Source organism: Hydra viridissima, unplaced genomic scaffold (genome assembly GCF_058129835.1).
Source record: "Hydra viridissima isolate aposymbiotic clone 2 unplaced genomic scaffold, HvirCarnegie_v1 scaffold_7, whole genome shotgun sequence".
Classification (NCBI taxonomy): domain Eukaryota; kingdom Metazoa; phylum Cnidaria; class Hydrozoa; order Anthoathecata; family Hydridae; genus Hydra; species Hydra viridissima.
In genome coordinates this window covers 11,979,897-11,998,533 of record NW_028324306.1, presented here as the reverse complement: position 1 = coordinate 11,998,533, position 18,637 = coordinate 11,979,897, and the positions used below count along the sequence as shown (strand labels likewise).

General features: G+C 30.0%; 1 protein-coding gene across 3 annotated transcripts; it reads left to right on the top strand.

The window, feature by feature from the left end:
• Positions 1-7,920: 7,920 nt before the first annotated feature.
• LOC145184760 (matrix metalloproteinase-18-like) lies at positions 7,921-13,688 on the top strand. 3 transcript variants are annotated; one of them, XM_090093910.1, is made up of 6 exons: positions 7,921-8,304; positions 8,442-8,556; positions 11,432-11,972; positions 12,099-12,407; positions 12,526-12,734; positions 12,935-13,688. In XM_090093910.1, the coding sequence occupies exons 3-6, from the start codon at positions 11,663-11,665 to the stop codon at positions 13,397-13,399; spliced, it is 1,293 nt and encodes a 430-aa protein (XP_089950036.1). In that variant the 5' UTR covers positions 7,921-8,304; positions 8,442-8,556; positions 11,432-11,662; the 3' UTR covers positions 13,400-13,688. The 3 variants fall into 3 exon arrangements, with proteins under 3 accessions (XP_089950036.1, XP_089950037.1, XP_079916643.2); XM_090093911.1 differs by lacking the exon at positions 7,921-8,304 and having other exon boundaries at positions 8,362-8,556; XM_080060517.2 differs by lacking the exons at positions 7,921-8,304; positions 8,442-8,556 and adding an exon at positions 10,248-10,735.
• The last annotated feature ends 4,949 nt before the right edge of the window (positions 13,689-18,637 follow it).

Sequence of the window (18,637 nt, the reverse complement as noted above, 5' to 3'; positions counted from 1 at the left end):
TTTGGTCTTATCGCATGTAATTACATGCGATAAGACCAAAAACTAGAGAAGTACTGAAACTTTTAGTTAAAAAAATTGACTTAAAAAATTATGAATAAACCTAATTCTTTAGATTTATGGGCAAAAGTGCAACAAGTGTTTTTTTATGTAAACGTTTTGACCTTGTATAATGAGGAATTAAAACAATAAATTAGGACAAAGCCAGCGAATTGAAACCAAAAAGAATAAAACACGCTCATAACAATATATGCTTGAAATAAATGTAAGCGGAAAATAATGGACGGTTAGAAAGTGTTGGTGCGAAAGCTTAGTAAGTTGGTTTTGGGAAAGAAGAAAAAAAAAAGAAAAAAAAGAAAACAAGTGTACAAATCCCCTTTTGAACAAGCGAAGCACCAAAAGGTGTTGTTTTATTCAGAACGCGTTTTATAGTCAATATAACTAAGAAATAAATCTCTAAATAAAATAGAGATTTATTTCTTAGTTATAGGGTAAGGTTGCCAATATTGTACCCTCTAAGACAAAATTAAAAAATGTAGGCAATCTACTGAGTAGAAACCTGGATTTTCAATTGGATTTCATAACTTAGGGACTGTTTGTTGTAAACATGTTTAAAAAGCTCAAAATTTAAAAAGCGTTAAGTCTCGAAGAATCAAACTAAAAAAATAGCGCTAAGAGTACAATTAAGGAAACTAGATCCTTAATTGTACCATTGCTATCCAATATTGTACCACTTTCTTGATTTCAATTACTCTACAGCTTTGCAAATATTTTATGATTTTAGATTTAAGGGATTAAAAGAACTGATTAAAACGAATGGTTTTTATAAAATCAGCAATTGGAAATATTCTAATATAACATAACACCTAACTGCCCATAATATAATTAAATGAAGTTTTTTAGTTAATAAACTCTATGCAACTTAAATTTTTTTTCTTCTGGAAAATGCCGAAAACAGGTATCACCACATATGGTACAATTTTTATGTAAATTGTATGTTTACCAATGGGTTAGCTAAGATTAGAATAGAGGAGGAAGATAGGTATTAAAGATAGTTATACTAAATAATGTAAAACAATATATTCTATATCTGTTTTAAAAACAACCACACTAAATATTTTAAAATATAATACATAAAAACATTATTTTTGGCAAGAGTTTCAGATATATTGTGTCTGTTTTTGATTAACACCTGCACAGTCAACATGACACCAGCCTTGACATATTGGTAAAACTGAACTAGAGAGTGCATCTTTTTAAGGACTGCTTGTCAATACAAGAGTAATACTGAAATTTTCCTTTTTTTGTTTAAGTAGTGAAGTTCGTTTTGTAAGTATGGATATTTCTCTAATTGGAATCTCAAAAGAAATTTGTTAAACTTTACACGCATTTTTAGCGGTCAGAATGGTTGCGTCGGTACAATTAAGGATATGTCTTGAGGTACAATTTACGCAACTAATCTGACATTCAGTTAGTTAAAAAATTTGACAACTAAAAATAAGATATTTTAAATTCTAGGTATTTATTTTGAATTTAGATAAATTATACTTTAACATAAATACACTGAACAAATCATATCTTCTACTTTCTTTAGTGAAATACGCTTAGCCATAAAAACCTAAAATAAGAAATCTCCAATAACAAACCAACAAGAGCTTACTCTGGCCTTAATACAGTTGGATGACAAAAAAAAACAGCTGACTACTTAATTTCATTCAGCAAAGATAAAAAATAAATTAAAAAATTTCTTGTGGGTTGTAAAAATAACGAGTTATGTTAAAAGTACAATATAGGCATCGGTACAATATTAGCAACCTTACCCTAGATTGATTATGATAGAGAATTTCATTCTGATTAAGAATTTAACTGAAACATCTGAAATTTAACATTTTTAAAGTTACAGACTGTTAAAGCCATCAAATTTAATGCATTTGTCACTCTTGATCCGCCATCTTTTGTCATGTTTACAGTTTTTATTGGTGATTTTTTCATATTTTTTTAAATTGAATACTACTTTGTTTTAGGTCTAAACTTTTACGTATTCTTTAAATCCTTTATTATAGGATAATTTGTTCACAAGTGTGTCCATAACCGAAAATCAACGCTTGGATTCTGCTGATGTGACCAAGTATACCCGTTTTAAAGCAGTATTAAATGTTACGATATTTTCTTTCATCGCATTCTTTTGCGCCAAAAATACGATATTTTCTTTCATTGCATTCTTTTGCGCCAAAAATACGATATTTTCTTTCATTGCATTCTTTTGCGCCAAATTTCAGGGTTTTTTTTTATTGTGGCATTAACTTTTTACAACTTTCTCCGAAGAAAAAAGTTATAAAAAAATTCTTCCAGGTCAAGAATATCAGGATTAAGTAATTCTTCGTTCAAATAAAAAACCCTGAGGTAGTAAACATATGGGGGCTTAACAGTTACTTTTTCCATGGTTGATAATTTCAAAATTTTTGAAAATGAATTGAATGGGTTTGTACTACGGGTTTATACGACGGATTTGTACGATGGGTTTGTACGGCTCTTTCAGACATTTTCATCCATTTTTCCCGAATTGAAAAATATTGTTGAACAATAATGTTTTTAAAATATTTAAGACAATTGGTATTTTGCAAGAAGTTACAAACAATTTACTTAGATTATATCAACAATACTTTACAGCGGCTCCTATTTTCATGTTCGGGGCCTCCACAAAAAATCTGTATTTCATGGTACAAAGATATGCGATACTAATTGGGCTTTTAAGATTAAGAAAAAATTCACTTTTCTTTATTTTAAAAGCTTTATTGTTTTGCTTTTAAAACCCTCTTTGTTTTGGTACATATTGCATACGTATTGATAATATTTCGTTGTTACTTGCAGTACGAAATTCCAGGTTTATCTTTTCAATTATTTCTTTTGGAATAATTTTAATACCAATAATGTGAGTGAATGGTCTATGTATTTAAATTTGGTGCACCTTTCTGCTGGGTTCATTTATATGCTGATGAAGTACGAGATAGTAGTGTTTGATGTAATATTTCATGAAACCTTGCAATGAAGTTGAAAATATCTTTCTTCGTTTCCTGTATGACATTCACTCGATGACTTCGGAAAGCAAGCACTTGTCTTCCCGGTAAATGACCAACACGAACAGGCGCATTTGAAATTTGAGGATATGTATTCAAGATTGATGCTAAAGTAAAGTCGGTCAATCTTGGTAGCGATTGATTTCTTTTTTAAACTTCTTTGAAAGTGATACTTAAAATTCACAAGCATGACAGTGGGAGGTAATTTTAATATATCCAACATCCGAAATGGTTTGTTTTCTGCATCGTTTGTTTTTCTGATAGATATTCGTCTGTATATTCAACGATTTGTTGTATAAGGTCGAGTTCACGATGGTGAGAATTCAGATGAAGAATATTCAGATAGAGATTATTCTGGTAGATAGAGATTATTCTGGTAGATAGAGATTATTCTGGTAGGTAGAGATTATTCTGGTAGATAGAGATTATTCTGGTAGATAGAGATTATTCTGGTGGATAGAGATTATTCTGGTAGATAGAGATTATTCTGGTAGATAGAGATTATTCTGGTAGATAGAGATTATTCTGGTAGAGAGAGATTATTCTGGTAGATAGAGATTATTCTGGTAGATAGAGATTATTCTGGTAGATAGAGATTATTCTGGTAGATAGAGATTATTCTGGTAGATAGAGATTATTCTGGTGGATAGAGATTATTCTGGTAGATAGAGATTATTCTGGTGGATAGAGATTATTCTGGTAGATAGAGATTATTCTGGTAGGTAGAGATTATTCTGGTAGATAGAGATTATTCTGGTAGAGAGAGATTATTCTGGTGGATAGAGATTATTCTGGTAGGTAGAGATTATTCTGGTAGATAGAGATTATTCTGGTAGATAGAGATTATTCTGGTGGATAGAGATTATTCTGGTAGATAGAGATTATTCTGGTAGGTAGAGATTATTCTGGTAGATAGAGATTATTCTGGTAGATAGAGATTATTCTGGTAGAGAGAGATTATTCTGGTAGATAGAGATTATTCTGGTAGATAGAGATTATTCTGGTGGATAGAGATTATTCTGGTAGGTAGAGATTATTCTGGTAGATAGAGATTATTCTGGTAGGTAGAGATTATTCTGGTGGATAGAGATTATTCTGGTAGGTAGAGATTATTCTGGTAGATAGAGATTATTCTGGTAGGTAGAGATTATTCTGGTAGATAGAGATTATTCTGGTGGATAGAGATTATTCTGGTAGGTAGAGATTATTCTGGTAGATAGAGATTATTCTGGTAGGTAGAGATTATTCTGGTAGATAGAGATTATTCTGGTGGATAGAGATTATTCTGGTGGATAGAGATTATTCTGGTAGATAGAGATTATTCTGGTGGAGAACATTCAAAAGGAGAACATTCATATGGAAAACATTCAGAATTCCTTACTATGATTAACATGATAATTTATGATTAACATGATAATTTGTGATGAACATGATAATTTATGATTAACATGATAATTTATGATGAACTTGATAATTTATGATTAACATGATAATTTATGATGAACTTGATAATTTATGATGAACTAGCACAAGACATATGTTGTAATGAATGTGATAATTTAGAAAAAAGTTTAACTTTTAAACATAATAAACTTAATTTCTATTCTCAGATATTTTAACGCTTTAAAAATGTAGCTTATAAATTTTTTATCTATTTTGATTTCATTAAATCTTAACTTATTCAGAAACTTCCATATTAAGAAAAAGTTGATAAAATGATTTCATCACAAAGTTTTCATCACAAAGTTATCATTACAAAAAACATTATTTTATTTTTATTTTTTTGAGATTGATAAGAGTTTAAATTTGAGTGCTCGTGACAGGTTCCTAATCCAGTCTTTTTATGTGGGCATTAGCAGAATAATAGTTGGAATAGAAAAACGCCGAACAGCTTACAAAAAGTTACATTACAGGTTCGTTTTCTTCTTAATATCTCACAGTCAAGTGATGAAACAGATTGATGAAAAGTAAATGAATGAAGATAAATTCATCAGATTTGAAAGAGGCATTTTCTGATGAGTTTTTTTTGTTTTCCGAAAAATTCGTTGAAATGATTAAGGTAAGTAGTGAAGGTGAACGATCTTAAAACGATTTCAAAACTAAAACTTATTAAAAATGATCTGCGATCAACGCAGATAGGAATAGCAATAGCTGCCTTCTCTTGAACTTCTTTCAAATGAAAACGATTTAATACGGGAGATGCTATTTGAAAATGTCTTTTGCGATTTTGCTTATACAAAGAGCAAAATCATAAAAGAGATTTTTGGTGGAGTGTAGCGATTGATCTCCTCCTCGCCGACCTACTGCGCTTGACTCTGAAACTTATTACATTATTTTTTACTATTTTTTACTATGTTTTTCTTTCAACTGGATTTTTTTCAAAAAAAGATTAAAATTTTTTGTAACCATAACGAATTTCGAGTTAAATTTAAACTTTAAATTTATGTTACTAATTATAAGAAACTATCTTCATAGCAAAACAAGTTTGGCTCTTTGATTTTCGTTTATGTTTAACGCTTTTATTACTCATTTCATCTGTGATAAAATGTATTTTATCATAGATGAAATGGGCAATAAAAGCGATAAACGTCAACGTATTTAAAATCAGTTGTTTTTTTCCATAGAAATGATTTATATTTATTTTCTCATGAATTTTTTCTTAAAGCTTATTCTCTATTACTATATAAGAACACTTGAGAGCCATTTGTGATTCCACTTTCTGCTTTTATTTTAAATAAATAACACTAAGTATTTTATTTCAAACTCCTCTGTGATCGTGATGAACTCCTCTGTGATCGTAATGAACTCCTCTGTGATCGTGATGAACTCCTCTGTGATTGTGATGAACTCCTCTGTGATTAGATTGGAGGTATACTAACTAAATGGTTTTTTACAATTTTACTTTTTTAGCCTTAGTTTTAGCAAGTGCATGTAAAAAAGACCAGCGAATTGTTATATTTATGGATGTTATATTGGGCCAACTCAAGTGAAATGTGCGATTTCAAGCAAAGTATTAACAAACTTACGAAAAGTATTTTGAGATGCTTTTCATAGACCTAGATAATTCCTAGACCCATCATTTATCTGTTGCTGTTGTATACTAATATTATGCAGCAGCAACAGGTAAATGATGGGTCTAAGATTTATCTAGGTCTACGAAACAGGTGAAATTAATGATTGCAATGCAATCATTAATTTCACCTGTTTTTTTTTTATTATTATCAACATATAAATGAATATTTAATTGTTCTTAACCAATAATTAATTGTTCTTAACCGATGCAGCTGCTCGCAATGCGTTTCCAGCGCCAACAACACAGCATGGCAACAAGTAGCTGCAGTGCAATGTTTGCTTCATTTCAAATAAGTTCATTTCAAAATCAATCGCTGCAAACAAAAACAAGGTTTTTAAATAACATTTTTGTGTTTTTGGTCATCTTCTGTGTTTTCTTCAAGGTCTTCTTCTGTATTTTCTCCACGTTGCTTCTCTAAACCGATTTCTTAGGAAGATTTTTTGTTGGCAAGAAACTCGTAAGGTTTCCTCACTTGTTAGCATTCCTTGTGATTGATGTATGGATTTTAATTGTCTAACTGGAAGTGATATAATAGTAAAAAAGCTTGCAGTCAATACCGACACATTGATCACTGATGGAGCAGGAAGTGGTGATGATGAGTTGGTCTTAGAAGCATCCAGAAAGAACCAGAGCAGGTGTTGCCATCACATTATTAACAATTTGAACAATTGATGATTGTGATGTATTGTTGTCAGTTATGTGTTCCACTTTATCAAAATTGACTAGCCCCGCTTTAACAAAAATAAAACCAGGACAGACCATTACAGCTGGACTAACAATATATAGATGCTCATTAACACAGACGAAAACAATTATAATTGCACAACTGGGTGCGCTGACTCAAAAAATGACAGTTGTATAAATAAAAATTACTAACATGGTTAACTAAAGCCTAAGCGTTTTCATGTATGAACATGAAAAAGAACGTTTGTTTATCTGTGTCAGTTGCGGGATTCAAAACATAAACACATTACAATGTACCAAAGAATATTGGTTTTAAATGTTTGTTTTTTTTTATCACGCTATAACTAGAACATCGTTGTGACATATCTATACTTAACCCAACAAATTGAAATGAGGGGGTGTCACAAGCTAGGTGTCCCAAATTGATTAGCTATCCTACTCTACTCAAATTCACATAAACGATTTTCCGTTTACGCTAAAAACATAAAATATTTTTAAAAGTAGCACAACATGTAACATACTTTTGAAAAGAAAAGCATTTCTAAGCAGGATAATTTGTCAATTTAAATTTCTTACATATATGGAAAAAAAAAAGTCATGAAACTACAATTCAAAATATTGCACCCATGGCTAAAGGTGAGCTTCCACTCATCCATTTTAACTACGGAACGGGAAAGGGATGGGAAAATTAATCACGTGAGCATGCGCAATTTAATTTTGAAAATTACAAATTGCGCATGCTCACGTGATTAATTTTCCCATCCCTTTCTTTTTCCCAAAGCTAAATCGGATGAGTGGAAACTCACCTTAAGACGACAGCGTGCAATATACCAGAAAAAGTATTAGATTTCTGCTAATCACGTGCCTTGTATGGCTTATTTGTTGTCTGAATTACTTGCAAGATTTAAAGACCAAATAATTATATAATAAATACCCAAGCGGGTTGTCAACAAGAAACTCCGATCCAACGTTGCATAGTCTTTTAAATAAGCGAAAAAAAAAAAAATAAACAAGTTTGTAATTAATGCTGCGAGAAAACAAACCCCCTGATAAATTGTATTAACGATTTAAGTTCTGACTAAACAACTTTTTTCGACTTTGACAAGAAAGCACCTATTCTAAAGGTGTCTTTTTTCGTATACGTTCTGAGTATATAATGGTAGAACATCATTTTGAACTGATCATTCAGTTTGAGTATTAAAGAGTAGAGAAAATTGAGAAAAAAATTTCTGTTCAAGAATAGTTCATTTCATTTTTAGTTTTATCCACAAGTTTGCCGAAAAGAGTATGGATTTTGCATAATTAGTATACCGGTAGTTTTCAAACGAGATAAATTTGCAGAATGGTTGGCAGAACCGAAAAATTTAGCCTACTTAGCCACTGCTCTTAAAATGAAATGAGTGGAAAATTTTACCATTTTTCCTCTGCCTCTCCTCCGGCAAGTGAAACTGCTCAATCATAACCCCAACGCAAGTAAATAATTTTTTTTTTTTCAAATAGAAAAAGAACTGTCAATATTGTTTTATTGTGCGTAAACTTATCTAGAGTGGCGCTAATAATTTTAGAAAAAAATTGTATCCGAGCGTTGTCTTTTTTTTTTCTCTCAATAGAGTTAAACATTCTCTTCTCGGAGGGCATCAACTTCTCTTGAGCGTTGAAGATTGGAAAAGAGCGTTCTCTGGTGACATAATGGAGTTAACTAAAGCTAGATAAATGTTGGCTTAAGTATGATTTTTATGCATTTTATAAAAACTACTTAAAAACTACTTTGGACTCATTTATTTGGTTCAGATAAATGAGGCCAAAATAGTTTTTGTAAACTGCATCAAAAAATACATACGTAAATGTATAACGTTTTTGAATGGCCCCGCACCCTAAATGTAATAGAAGAAGATTAGTAACAAGGATAAAATTAAAAGATAAAATTTATCAAAAGTACGATTTGTGAGAAACAAGCTCTTCACCGATTCTTCTCGGCTTTTTTTAAAGCTATCTCTTTAACTAATTATATTCAAGAACTGGAGTTTGCAACAACATGCTGCAAGTGGAACTTAAACCTGTTATATCAAAATGTAAATAATGAAAAATCTGTAAGTGCAATTATTAAAATTGACGTTTAACGTAGAAAATCTTGGTATATCCTCCACATTCTCTAAATTTTTCAGATTCTTTTGTTATAGAGATAAATATTTTGAATTGCAACGTGATAGCAGTGGTCATCCTAAGTTATAGAGTTAACGAGTGAACTAACATAAACTACGCCGCTGTCTTCCGGATTTTTCATATTTTTCTAGGCTAAATTTTCAAAGAAATCTTTGAAGAATTCATTCATGTCGCATGCGTAAACAAAAACACATGTTTAATCTTTTATTGGATTTCGTTAATTGAAGACTTCGGAAGATAAAGGATCTCCTCAGTTATAAAAAACTTTTAGGTTTTTTTTTGTAATAAATATTTTTGAATAACTCCATTATTCAAACGCTTTCGTGATTTTTTGGCGAAAAGAGCCTTCATCGGATTCTATCGTTCTTTTTGAGTCTTTTTAAAGATAAAATTAATTTTAGTTATGAAACAAAACGAGGTTTAATTTCTTTATTTTATCGAAATTTCTGTAGAGTTGTTTTGCGGAAGTGAAATACCATAAAGCTACTCTTTTCTTTTTTTTTTTTTTTTTTTCCCACTTTGAGCGCCGCCGTGTCATGTGTATTACTGTTTAGCAGCTATAGATAAGCTCAAATAAAATATTATAGCGCTAATTTCTTAAGTAAACTTTTGTAGTTCTTAGTAATTATTTATTGAAAAGATTTCTTTTAATCTCTTTGTATTGTAGGAATGTTTACGCAAAAGTATAAGAAATAGTAAAAATGAGGAATGATTTGTCTAAAATTGCTTTAAAAGGTCATTCGTGACACCATTTCCTTCGTTTTTGATCAACCAAAAAACGACTGACAAAAAAAAGTTTGACCATGAAAATAATTTTTCTTGCTCCTTTATTATTATTATTAATTAATTTATCTTATAAATTACTTAGTTTTGTAAAAGACAGAGAACTTCTATAAAAACTAAATTTTGATAAATTTCTAAAAAGATTTATAAAATCATCGTTCGCTATTTCATCGTTCGTTCAAAGTCGATAATATCATCATTCATTATTTCATCGTTGATATAACTCTTATTTTTGAAAAGGTCCCCGAAAAAATCATTCTTTAAAAAGATAGAATGCGTTTGGAGCTGCATTTAACAACTCAAGTGGCTAGAGCTATTCGTAATCTAGTGATATAATATGGTTCAGATAACCTCGATTAAAATCTAATAGTAAATTTTCAATGTGGGGTCTAAAGTCTCTCATTTAGATTTCAGTTATCTGCGTGACCAGTTCGAGTTTAATCTGATATTTTTTTAACCGCACGCAATTTCATTGATGATTTCTTTTTCTTTTTCCATTCATAAAAAAACTCGGCGTTGTAGTGTAGTAACAAACTTTACTTATAAATGCGAGTTTAACAATAGAGATTGTCATTACAATGTATCTAAACTTAACCTAATCAAAACACTTTGTAAGAGTTGTTAAGCGCAAGTAGCGGCACTTTTTCGTTTGTTTGCGTTAGAAAAATAAACGATTTCATTCATTTTGTCTGGCACGACGAGATCACCTTCGATATAAAAGCAACGGTTCCGAAAGTGGTAAGAGCAGAACTAGATAAAACGCGACACAGTGGATGCTGTGAGGCTACTAAACGTTGCTGGAATAGGTATTTTCACGCGTGTAAACTTGACAAGCAATACGATGAAGCTCTGCATCGTTGCAAAACTAATAGTTTTTTTTACTAAATTTATTTATGTTCATTCTAAACCTCTGGCAGGGACATTATCGACGATGTCTATTGACAAAGATGAAGCTTTCGTAAGTAATTTTGTGAAACTTTTTCAAATTCTTTTTTGTAGAATTTGAATTATGTAAATGAACTTTCGGTTTTACATCAAAAGATTTGTGATCATTATCATCACTCGTAGATCACTCGTATCATCACTCGTGGATCACTCGTATCATCAGTCGTAGATCCTGTGATGTAGATCTTGTTGACCAGATCGAGATTTTCATTTTCCAATTACAGTTTAAAACAAAGATTGAAAAAAACAAAAAAAATTACTAAAATTTTAAATAATAAATTTTTATATTTGATAATAAGTAGTAATAAATTCTTATGTTTAATGTAATCTGGATAAATAGATATTGCTTGCAAGATTGCCTTCAATATGTTCTTGATTTACATAAAAAAAAAAAAAAAAAAGAAAAAAGATTGCTCTTTTGTAATTGTTCTAAGTGCTAATGCGTGTCTAAATTACGATATCATAAAGAATTAAGTCTAGACTTTGTAATCAAATAAATTAGTTGAACGCAGTAAATTTGATTTAATCTCATGTTATCAATCGTTTATTATTATTCCTCGAATATTCCAAATATGGTATGCTTTTCGGATAAAATTCTTATAATTTTTTTAGTTTAGCAATACGTCACAGAAATCTAAGAAAAATATTTTCAATTTTTGTTGTTGATCTTCCCACGCTTTATTGAATATTTTATATTTAATTCTCTTAGAATTACTTGACGAAATTCGGGTATCTCGTAGAAGAAAGACCGAAAAGATTAAAGGTATTATTAGGTAAAACCAAAAATACGAATACAACAAATCCTGCACCAACTAAAACAGCAGTGTCGCTTTTAAACAAAGAGCTATACACGCAAAAACTTAAGGAAGCTATACTCAAATTTCAAACCTTCTTCAATTTACCAAAAACGGGTATACTCGACAGTGCTACAGCATCACAAATGCGAGTTCCCAGGTGCAATAAAAAAGATAAAGCTGATGATTTCTTAAAGCTAAATGTAATGCTGAGTAAACATGGAAGATTAAAAAAAAGATCATTGAGTGTCTTCCAAAAATCGGGTTTTGCTAATACTGAAATGACGTGGACATTAGATAACAATCAACCGGATGGCAAGTATTTGCATATGGTAAATGTACTCGATCTTATTGAGTTTGGATTAAATATTTGGGCAAAAGTTACCAATATCAAGTTTAAGCGAATGCCATACAGAGATTTTTATCAAGCCGACATTTATTTCAGTTTTCATACAGGTAAACTGGTTTAAATAAATCAATGAAGAAGCAATCCTTAGAATTAAAATATAATTTATAAAATACTGAAAGTAATTTATAATTTAAATTCTAATACTAGTTTTATTATTATTTTTTTTAACAAAGGAGATCATGGTGACGGAAATTCCTTCGATGGACCAGGTAATTCTTTAGCACACACTATAAACAAAGAAATTCACTTCGACAAAACAGAACCATGGCAATACAATCTAAAATATTCTACCCTTATGAAACGACCCGCAGGTACTCCAGACTTTGTATACACAGTAATTCATGAAGTAGGTCATGTCTTGGGCCTTTCACATTCTTCAAAACTAACCTCTGTTATGTACCCAACAGTACAAGGTTCATTCAATAAAGACGATGATTACACTTTAGATGAAGAAGATGTGACACGAATAAAGGCTGATTATGGTAAAAAAAGACATTTTGTAATAAATAAACTTGAATTTGATTTTTTTAGTTTAATAAAACTTCTTTTTTTAAATAATTTTAAAAAAGCCACCTTTTACAAATGTATGTGTCAAAATAGGTAAATGTTGGCCCGACAGCATAAAGTCTGCTTTTAGCGACTTGCGCAATGGAAAAACCTACTTTATCGTCTCTCCCTTTGCTTATCAGCTTAACGATGGAAAACTTCAGGTCGAAAATGGATGGCCTAGGCTTGCGAAAGAAGTATGGGGTGAAGATCAAATTGACGAAATCTTTTATCACGTTGATAACAAAGTTTACTTTTTTGTTGTAAGATGTTTAATACTTTTGTTCATTATTTTTGTTCATTATTTACTATAATTTTTATTTCTTTTAAATTTCAGCGAGTAACAACAAAATAAAATTGTTCATAAAAAGAAATATTGACAAAATAATACTTTTGATGTTTAAATAAGCAAAGTTCTATGAGTATTTCGATAGTAAGAATATGAAACATTGTTTCCTTATAGAAAGATCGATATTTTTTTTCATGGTATGGAACTCTTTCACCTTCATCAGTAATTGGACAAGATAAAAATACCGGGCAAGTAGGCTGGCCTGGTCTACCCGGAACGCCAATAGATGCTGCTTTTGTACATACTGATGGAAAAGCGTATATTTTTATTAACGATCTTGTGTATAGATGGGATCCAAATGCTGTAACTTCCAATAGAAATAGTTATCCTAAAGGTGCTGTAGAAAAGGGATGGCCTAAAAAATCATCCGAGGTTTTTCCAGGAATTCCTAGCAAAATTGACACAGCTTTTCGTTGGTATTACAATGGCAAAGTTTATTTTTTCAAAGATAAGTATTTCTGGGAATGGGTAGAAAAGGATAACAAATGTGATGGCCCCTATGGCACCCATCAATGGAAAAACATTTGCGATGTCATGTTTTGTAACCAAGAACCTTGCAAAAGTTGGGATAATCCTTGAGAACTTTTTTTAAACAGAATTGACATAAATGAATAGAGTTCTTTTGCATATAATATAATATAATGGAATAAAAATTGTTAATTTATAAATATATATTGTACATATAAATATCTCATATAAATATCTCATATTTTATATTACCGCCTTTATAAAAAAAATTTAAAATTATTTATTCTGTAAATATAAATATTAGGAAATAATTTATAAAATATTTGTTTGATATGTTGACAATTTAATTCATCAAATATATTGTACATAATTAGTTATACGACGAAATGAGCTGATGTAATATTCATCATTTGTTTTCAATATTTTTTTAATAACTTTCAATTTCCCTAATAACTATATAGAGCCATTAATTAAGAATTTCTTATTAATTTTGTTACTGTTCCAACTCAAACTTTATTTTGAGCGATTTCGTATTTTTTAGAAAACTTGTTTGGTGTTTTCATTTACATAAAACGTTTATTCGTTTAAACGTTTATCGTGATCTCATCGAAATTTTAATTGAACCGGAAGCTTAATTTGTTCATGTTGCGAAAACTTTTTTTTTATAATTTTCCGGTAATTGAGATGTTCAAGTGTTTGAACAACCATTACTCAATGTTTAATGCTATTTTGACAGACCACTTTTTCAAACGTCGAGTTACAAAAATGGGAAGAATTGTTTTTAGAAAACAATTTACATTCAAACATTTTGAAATACAGACAAGAGGATTCATACTGATCATTTTAAATAAACGCTGACTAAAAGTAATTTAAGTAAGTAGAATTGAAAAAGTTTTGGAAAAATTGAAAAAGTTTTTTTCATTTTCCCAGTCAGATTGTAATCCCCACTTTCTAAAAAACTCAAAAACGTCACAGCATTTAAAAATGAGCTAATTACAAAACGTTGCTGTCATGTTATTTGTAGTTTTTTATTCTATTATTTGATGAAACCACAGTGGGGTGAAGAAGCATGCTAAAATGGCCGTTCGCGGCTTTTTTTTCGTATAGACCTTTCGTATAGACCTTCGTATAGACGGTTTAAAAATAAACGTTTACTAATATGTTCTTGTCTGTTTATGCTAAATTCACCTGTCTTCAAGAATTTGGAATGAAATTTTCTTTCCAGAAATAAGAGTCGAAAAAAAATTTCTTTTCAACCTACATCAAATCTTACTTCTAATCTTACATCAAATCTTAAGCATATTGAGATTTAACTATGTGTCGAATGTTGAGATTTATGTGTCGAATATTCACTAAGTGTAACTTCAGTATCTTGTATACGAATATAGAAACGTGCTAAAATATTAATGATCAGAATTTTATATATTCTGAACAATTGCAACTGCTTTAAGTAACTACAATCAATAAACTGATGCCCCACATCGTCGTATATACTTAAATACTCACCTTTTTGCTTCGTAGTTGGAACTAAAGCGCATCAAGTATTAAGGTGGCTCACCCCCATTAAGTCTAACTTTTTATTTATAAAATTTCTAAACTTGTTTTTAATTTTTTATATAAGGAAATTACATTAAAACTTTAACTTTTTAAAATAAAAATTAAATTTGCATTTTTTGATGCTGAGTCAGCATAATTTGTCTAAAATCTTACCTTATCTAAAACAATGATATCTTGAGTAAAATTTGCACTTATTACACCATATTTTGCCAAATTGTAGCTAAATAGTTGCTTTAGGGCTGGAACTAAAATTTTTTTCAAATGTTAAAAAAAACTAAAATGGCAGCAATAAATGTGCCGAAATCGATTAATTGCCTGTGTCAGTCTGACAAACTACATTGAAACTAACTCATTTATACTTAAAATATTACAATTCTAGTTCCGGCCCTCATAAATAAGTTAATACACATACTGTGAAAATTTGAAGAAAAAAGCTTTAACCAAACTGAAGATATTAACGTTTTCGTAAGAAAAACATATTAAAATAAGAAAGTCTTAAAAAACGCATTTAAAAAAAAAAAAAACAAAAACAAAAAGTTTTTTTTATAAAAAGTTACTAAAAACTGCCACTAGCATAAAAGTTCACATCATCCTTCTCTTTCTCAATGTCTAAATAACCTTCATTTATTGATCTTATATGTTTTCTTCGTTTTTTATTAATATCAGTCAATTTTCTTGACATACTTGATTATCACTTTTTATCTTTTTTGTAAGCTCCTTTTTTCGAAATTAACACCTCCAGAAAACCCAAGCATTTTAAAAATGCAACTTAAAGAAGAAAATCCATCATTGTAATTTAAAATAGAAGAATAAACAGATATTCCAAGAATTTTCCTTGCGGTAAAAGTAGTTTTAGAGCATCACTTCCAAATGAAACCACTCAATGACTCTTTGCAGTTTTGTGTCGTCCCATGTAAACACTTTCTTAGCATTTCAGGGTTTGACAATTCTTGAAAAATAGGTTTAATTTCCTCCATAATTGTCACAGGTAAATTAATTTTTTATCCATAGCTTGTTTTACCCATAATGTTATCTGATTGCCATTTGCACCAACTGTTTTTCACTTTTAAACAAAATTGATGACGAGTGACTTCATATGGAAAGTTTGTACAATGGTAAAGTACAGCTATTACAGAATTTCCTATACTCAGTAGGTTATTTTTATTTTGTCTTATAGCCATTTCAACAAAGTTCTGAATTGTGTCACTAGCTTTGAACTAGAAGCACTTCGATTTATAGATGGTGATGAATAAAATGTACTTTCAAAGTCACAGTTTGGACATTGTATTATAATTCCAATAGAAAATCCCATACCTATAGATTCATCATGAAAAATAGTTAGCTTGCTATTACACTCACTGCATGTAGAATACTGTTCAAATACATTTTTAATAATTCTAAAGTTACAAATAAAGAAAAAACTGTCAACTTTGGAATCACAATTTGTTGCAGCACTTAAGTCATGTTGTTTATTAAGCTTTGATACACTTGTTGTTTCTAATTTCCTGCTACGACCATTTACTTCCTCTGCTCTCCATGTATACCTATTTCCTTGATATTTTCACTTTAAATTTCTAATATTATTTCTTTTGTTCGCCATATCCAGATAGATAGTTTTCAGTTCAGTAACATTGTATTAAAGCTACAGAGCATATTTTTAAGAAATATTATATTTTACAGAACAGTAGAAAAGCATAATAGATCTAACATTGAAAAATACTTTAAAACTTAAAGTTGAAACCTTCCAGAAAAAATGAATAAATTTGTTGTTTATACCGTTGCTATGACGTTGCTAAGGAGTAGGAAACTGTATTAACCACAAAAATGGTATTTTTTGTTACTTTTTAAGCATATAATAGTAAAAATATATTATGGATTTTGTACTTCAATGCTTAAAATAACATAATTCAAAAGAAAAAAAAATTTTTTTTTTTTGATTTTTAATGGGGGTGAGCCACCTTAAGTAAAAGTAGTAAAGGTATTTTTTTGTGAAAATTGCAACCGTTTCTTTATTTATTTTGTAATTCGATTATTGTTTATTTCCTAATTATTCATTCATTGTCGATTGTTTATTTCATCGTTATCCATGTAGTTTGGAGGATCTGTACCTTGACCGATTTGTTGCTAATTGGCTAAAAATTTTGCTTTGATGAATCAATGTATTGTTGTTAGAGTGTATGTTCGTATTTTAGTGTTTTTCTTTTATTTGTTCCTCCCACCTACCAATTTACGTGCACTCGTGAAGGTTACGAAGGGTCCATACTAAGGGCCTCTTAACCTTCGTTGAAGATTATGAGAATTTTTTTATCTTTTGAAGTAACTTCATTGTGACAGATTCTGCAAACTTAAATCTCTTTTGTTCCGAAGTATCTTTCTTTTAATTTGGTTTTTAAACCCAAGAACAAATTTATCACGTAATATTTGATACAAAGATGTCTCAAAACTATACTGCTCGACCACGTTCCGTTTGTGACGTATTTTCTTATCGAGGATTCTCTTTCCTATTTGTTGCCGTTGATAAAATTTGTTTCTGCAATAATGATAGAAGTAGGCTTAAAGTTTTCTATCAGGGTTGTTATAAGTAAAGCGAGTAGCTTAGTTGATGGTATTTCTAGAGATACAAGATTACGTAGCAGATGTTCCTCAAATTAAGTAATTTAAATCACGTGCTTCACCTAAAAAATGTCATGGAAACTTAAAGATCAACTTTTGTATTTGTAGTAAAAAAAACTAACTCTTTGAACAATCAAAATTGAAGACTATGAAGACCTAGTTTAAAGTGTGCTAACTCAAATGGAAAAATCGAAGCAAACGTGAGTATCACGTTGCATCTTGACGCTTACCTGGATTGTTTTTCGGAAAGTAGGTAATGAGTTAAAAGAATATCACAGACATCAAAGTTATGAAATAGTATCGTAAAATTAATATCAGTTTATTTCGAATTTATAAGAGTGTTACAAAACACGGGTGAATGCAACAATGATTTACGCAAAAAAACGCAACGAACTAAGAAACCAAGCAAATGGGCTAGTACTAGAAAGTCCCTTATTTTAAGGGTTATTTTTTTTACAACTCTAGTACTAAAAGTTTCTTAAGAATTTCTTGAGCATCAAGAGAGAAAAAGTAAATAAAATGCAATTTGAAAACATGTTAACAAGATAAATTGTTTTACAATCAACTAAAATTATTTGAACCCATCGACATTTTTCGATGTAATATTATCCTCAGATTTGTCGCTGAACAGAGCACAAATCAGGAAATATTCCTCGAACTCTTAATGAAATAAGTTTCTTATCGAAAAGTCACTTAGTACTTAAAGTTTCTAAAGACTTTTAGGCTTCTACTACTTATTTCTTATAAACACGTTTCTTACTAAAAAAAAAAAAAAAAAAAAAAGTGTAAATTGAGCGGTGGCAGGTTTGGCCAGTGTTTAAAACTACGTAATTAAACTTTCAACCACCGAAAGAATCCTTATCAACTTAAAGTTTTTCAGAATCCCTCTATTTATACTTTTTAAAAAAGTCATTAAAAAGCTGCGGGAGTTTTCAAATTCTTTGCCCATTAAATGCTCATAAAATCTAGCAACTACCGTGGTGTGACCTAACAAAGTCCTATACTTTAAGAAAGTCCTAATTTAAAAAATGATAAATTTCATCTATGTAAAATAAACATTTAAAGAAAAAAATTTAGTTATTTTAACTAACTAGATATCTAGTTAAAATAACTAAGTTATTTTCCCCAAATGTTTATTTTTAATACGAAACTTGTCATTTCTTAAATTAGGACTTTCTT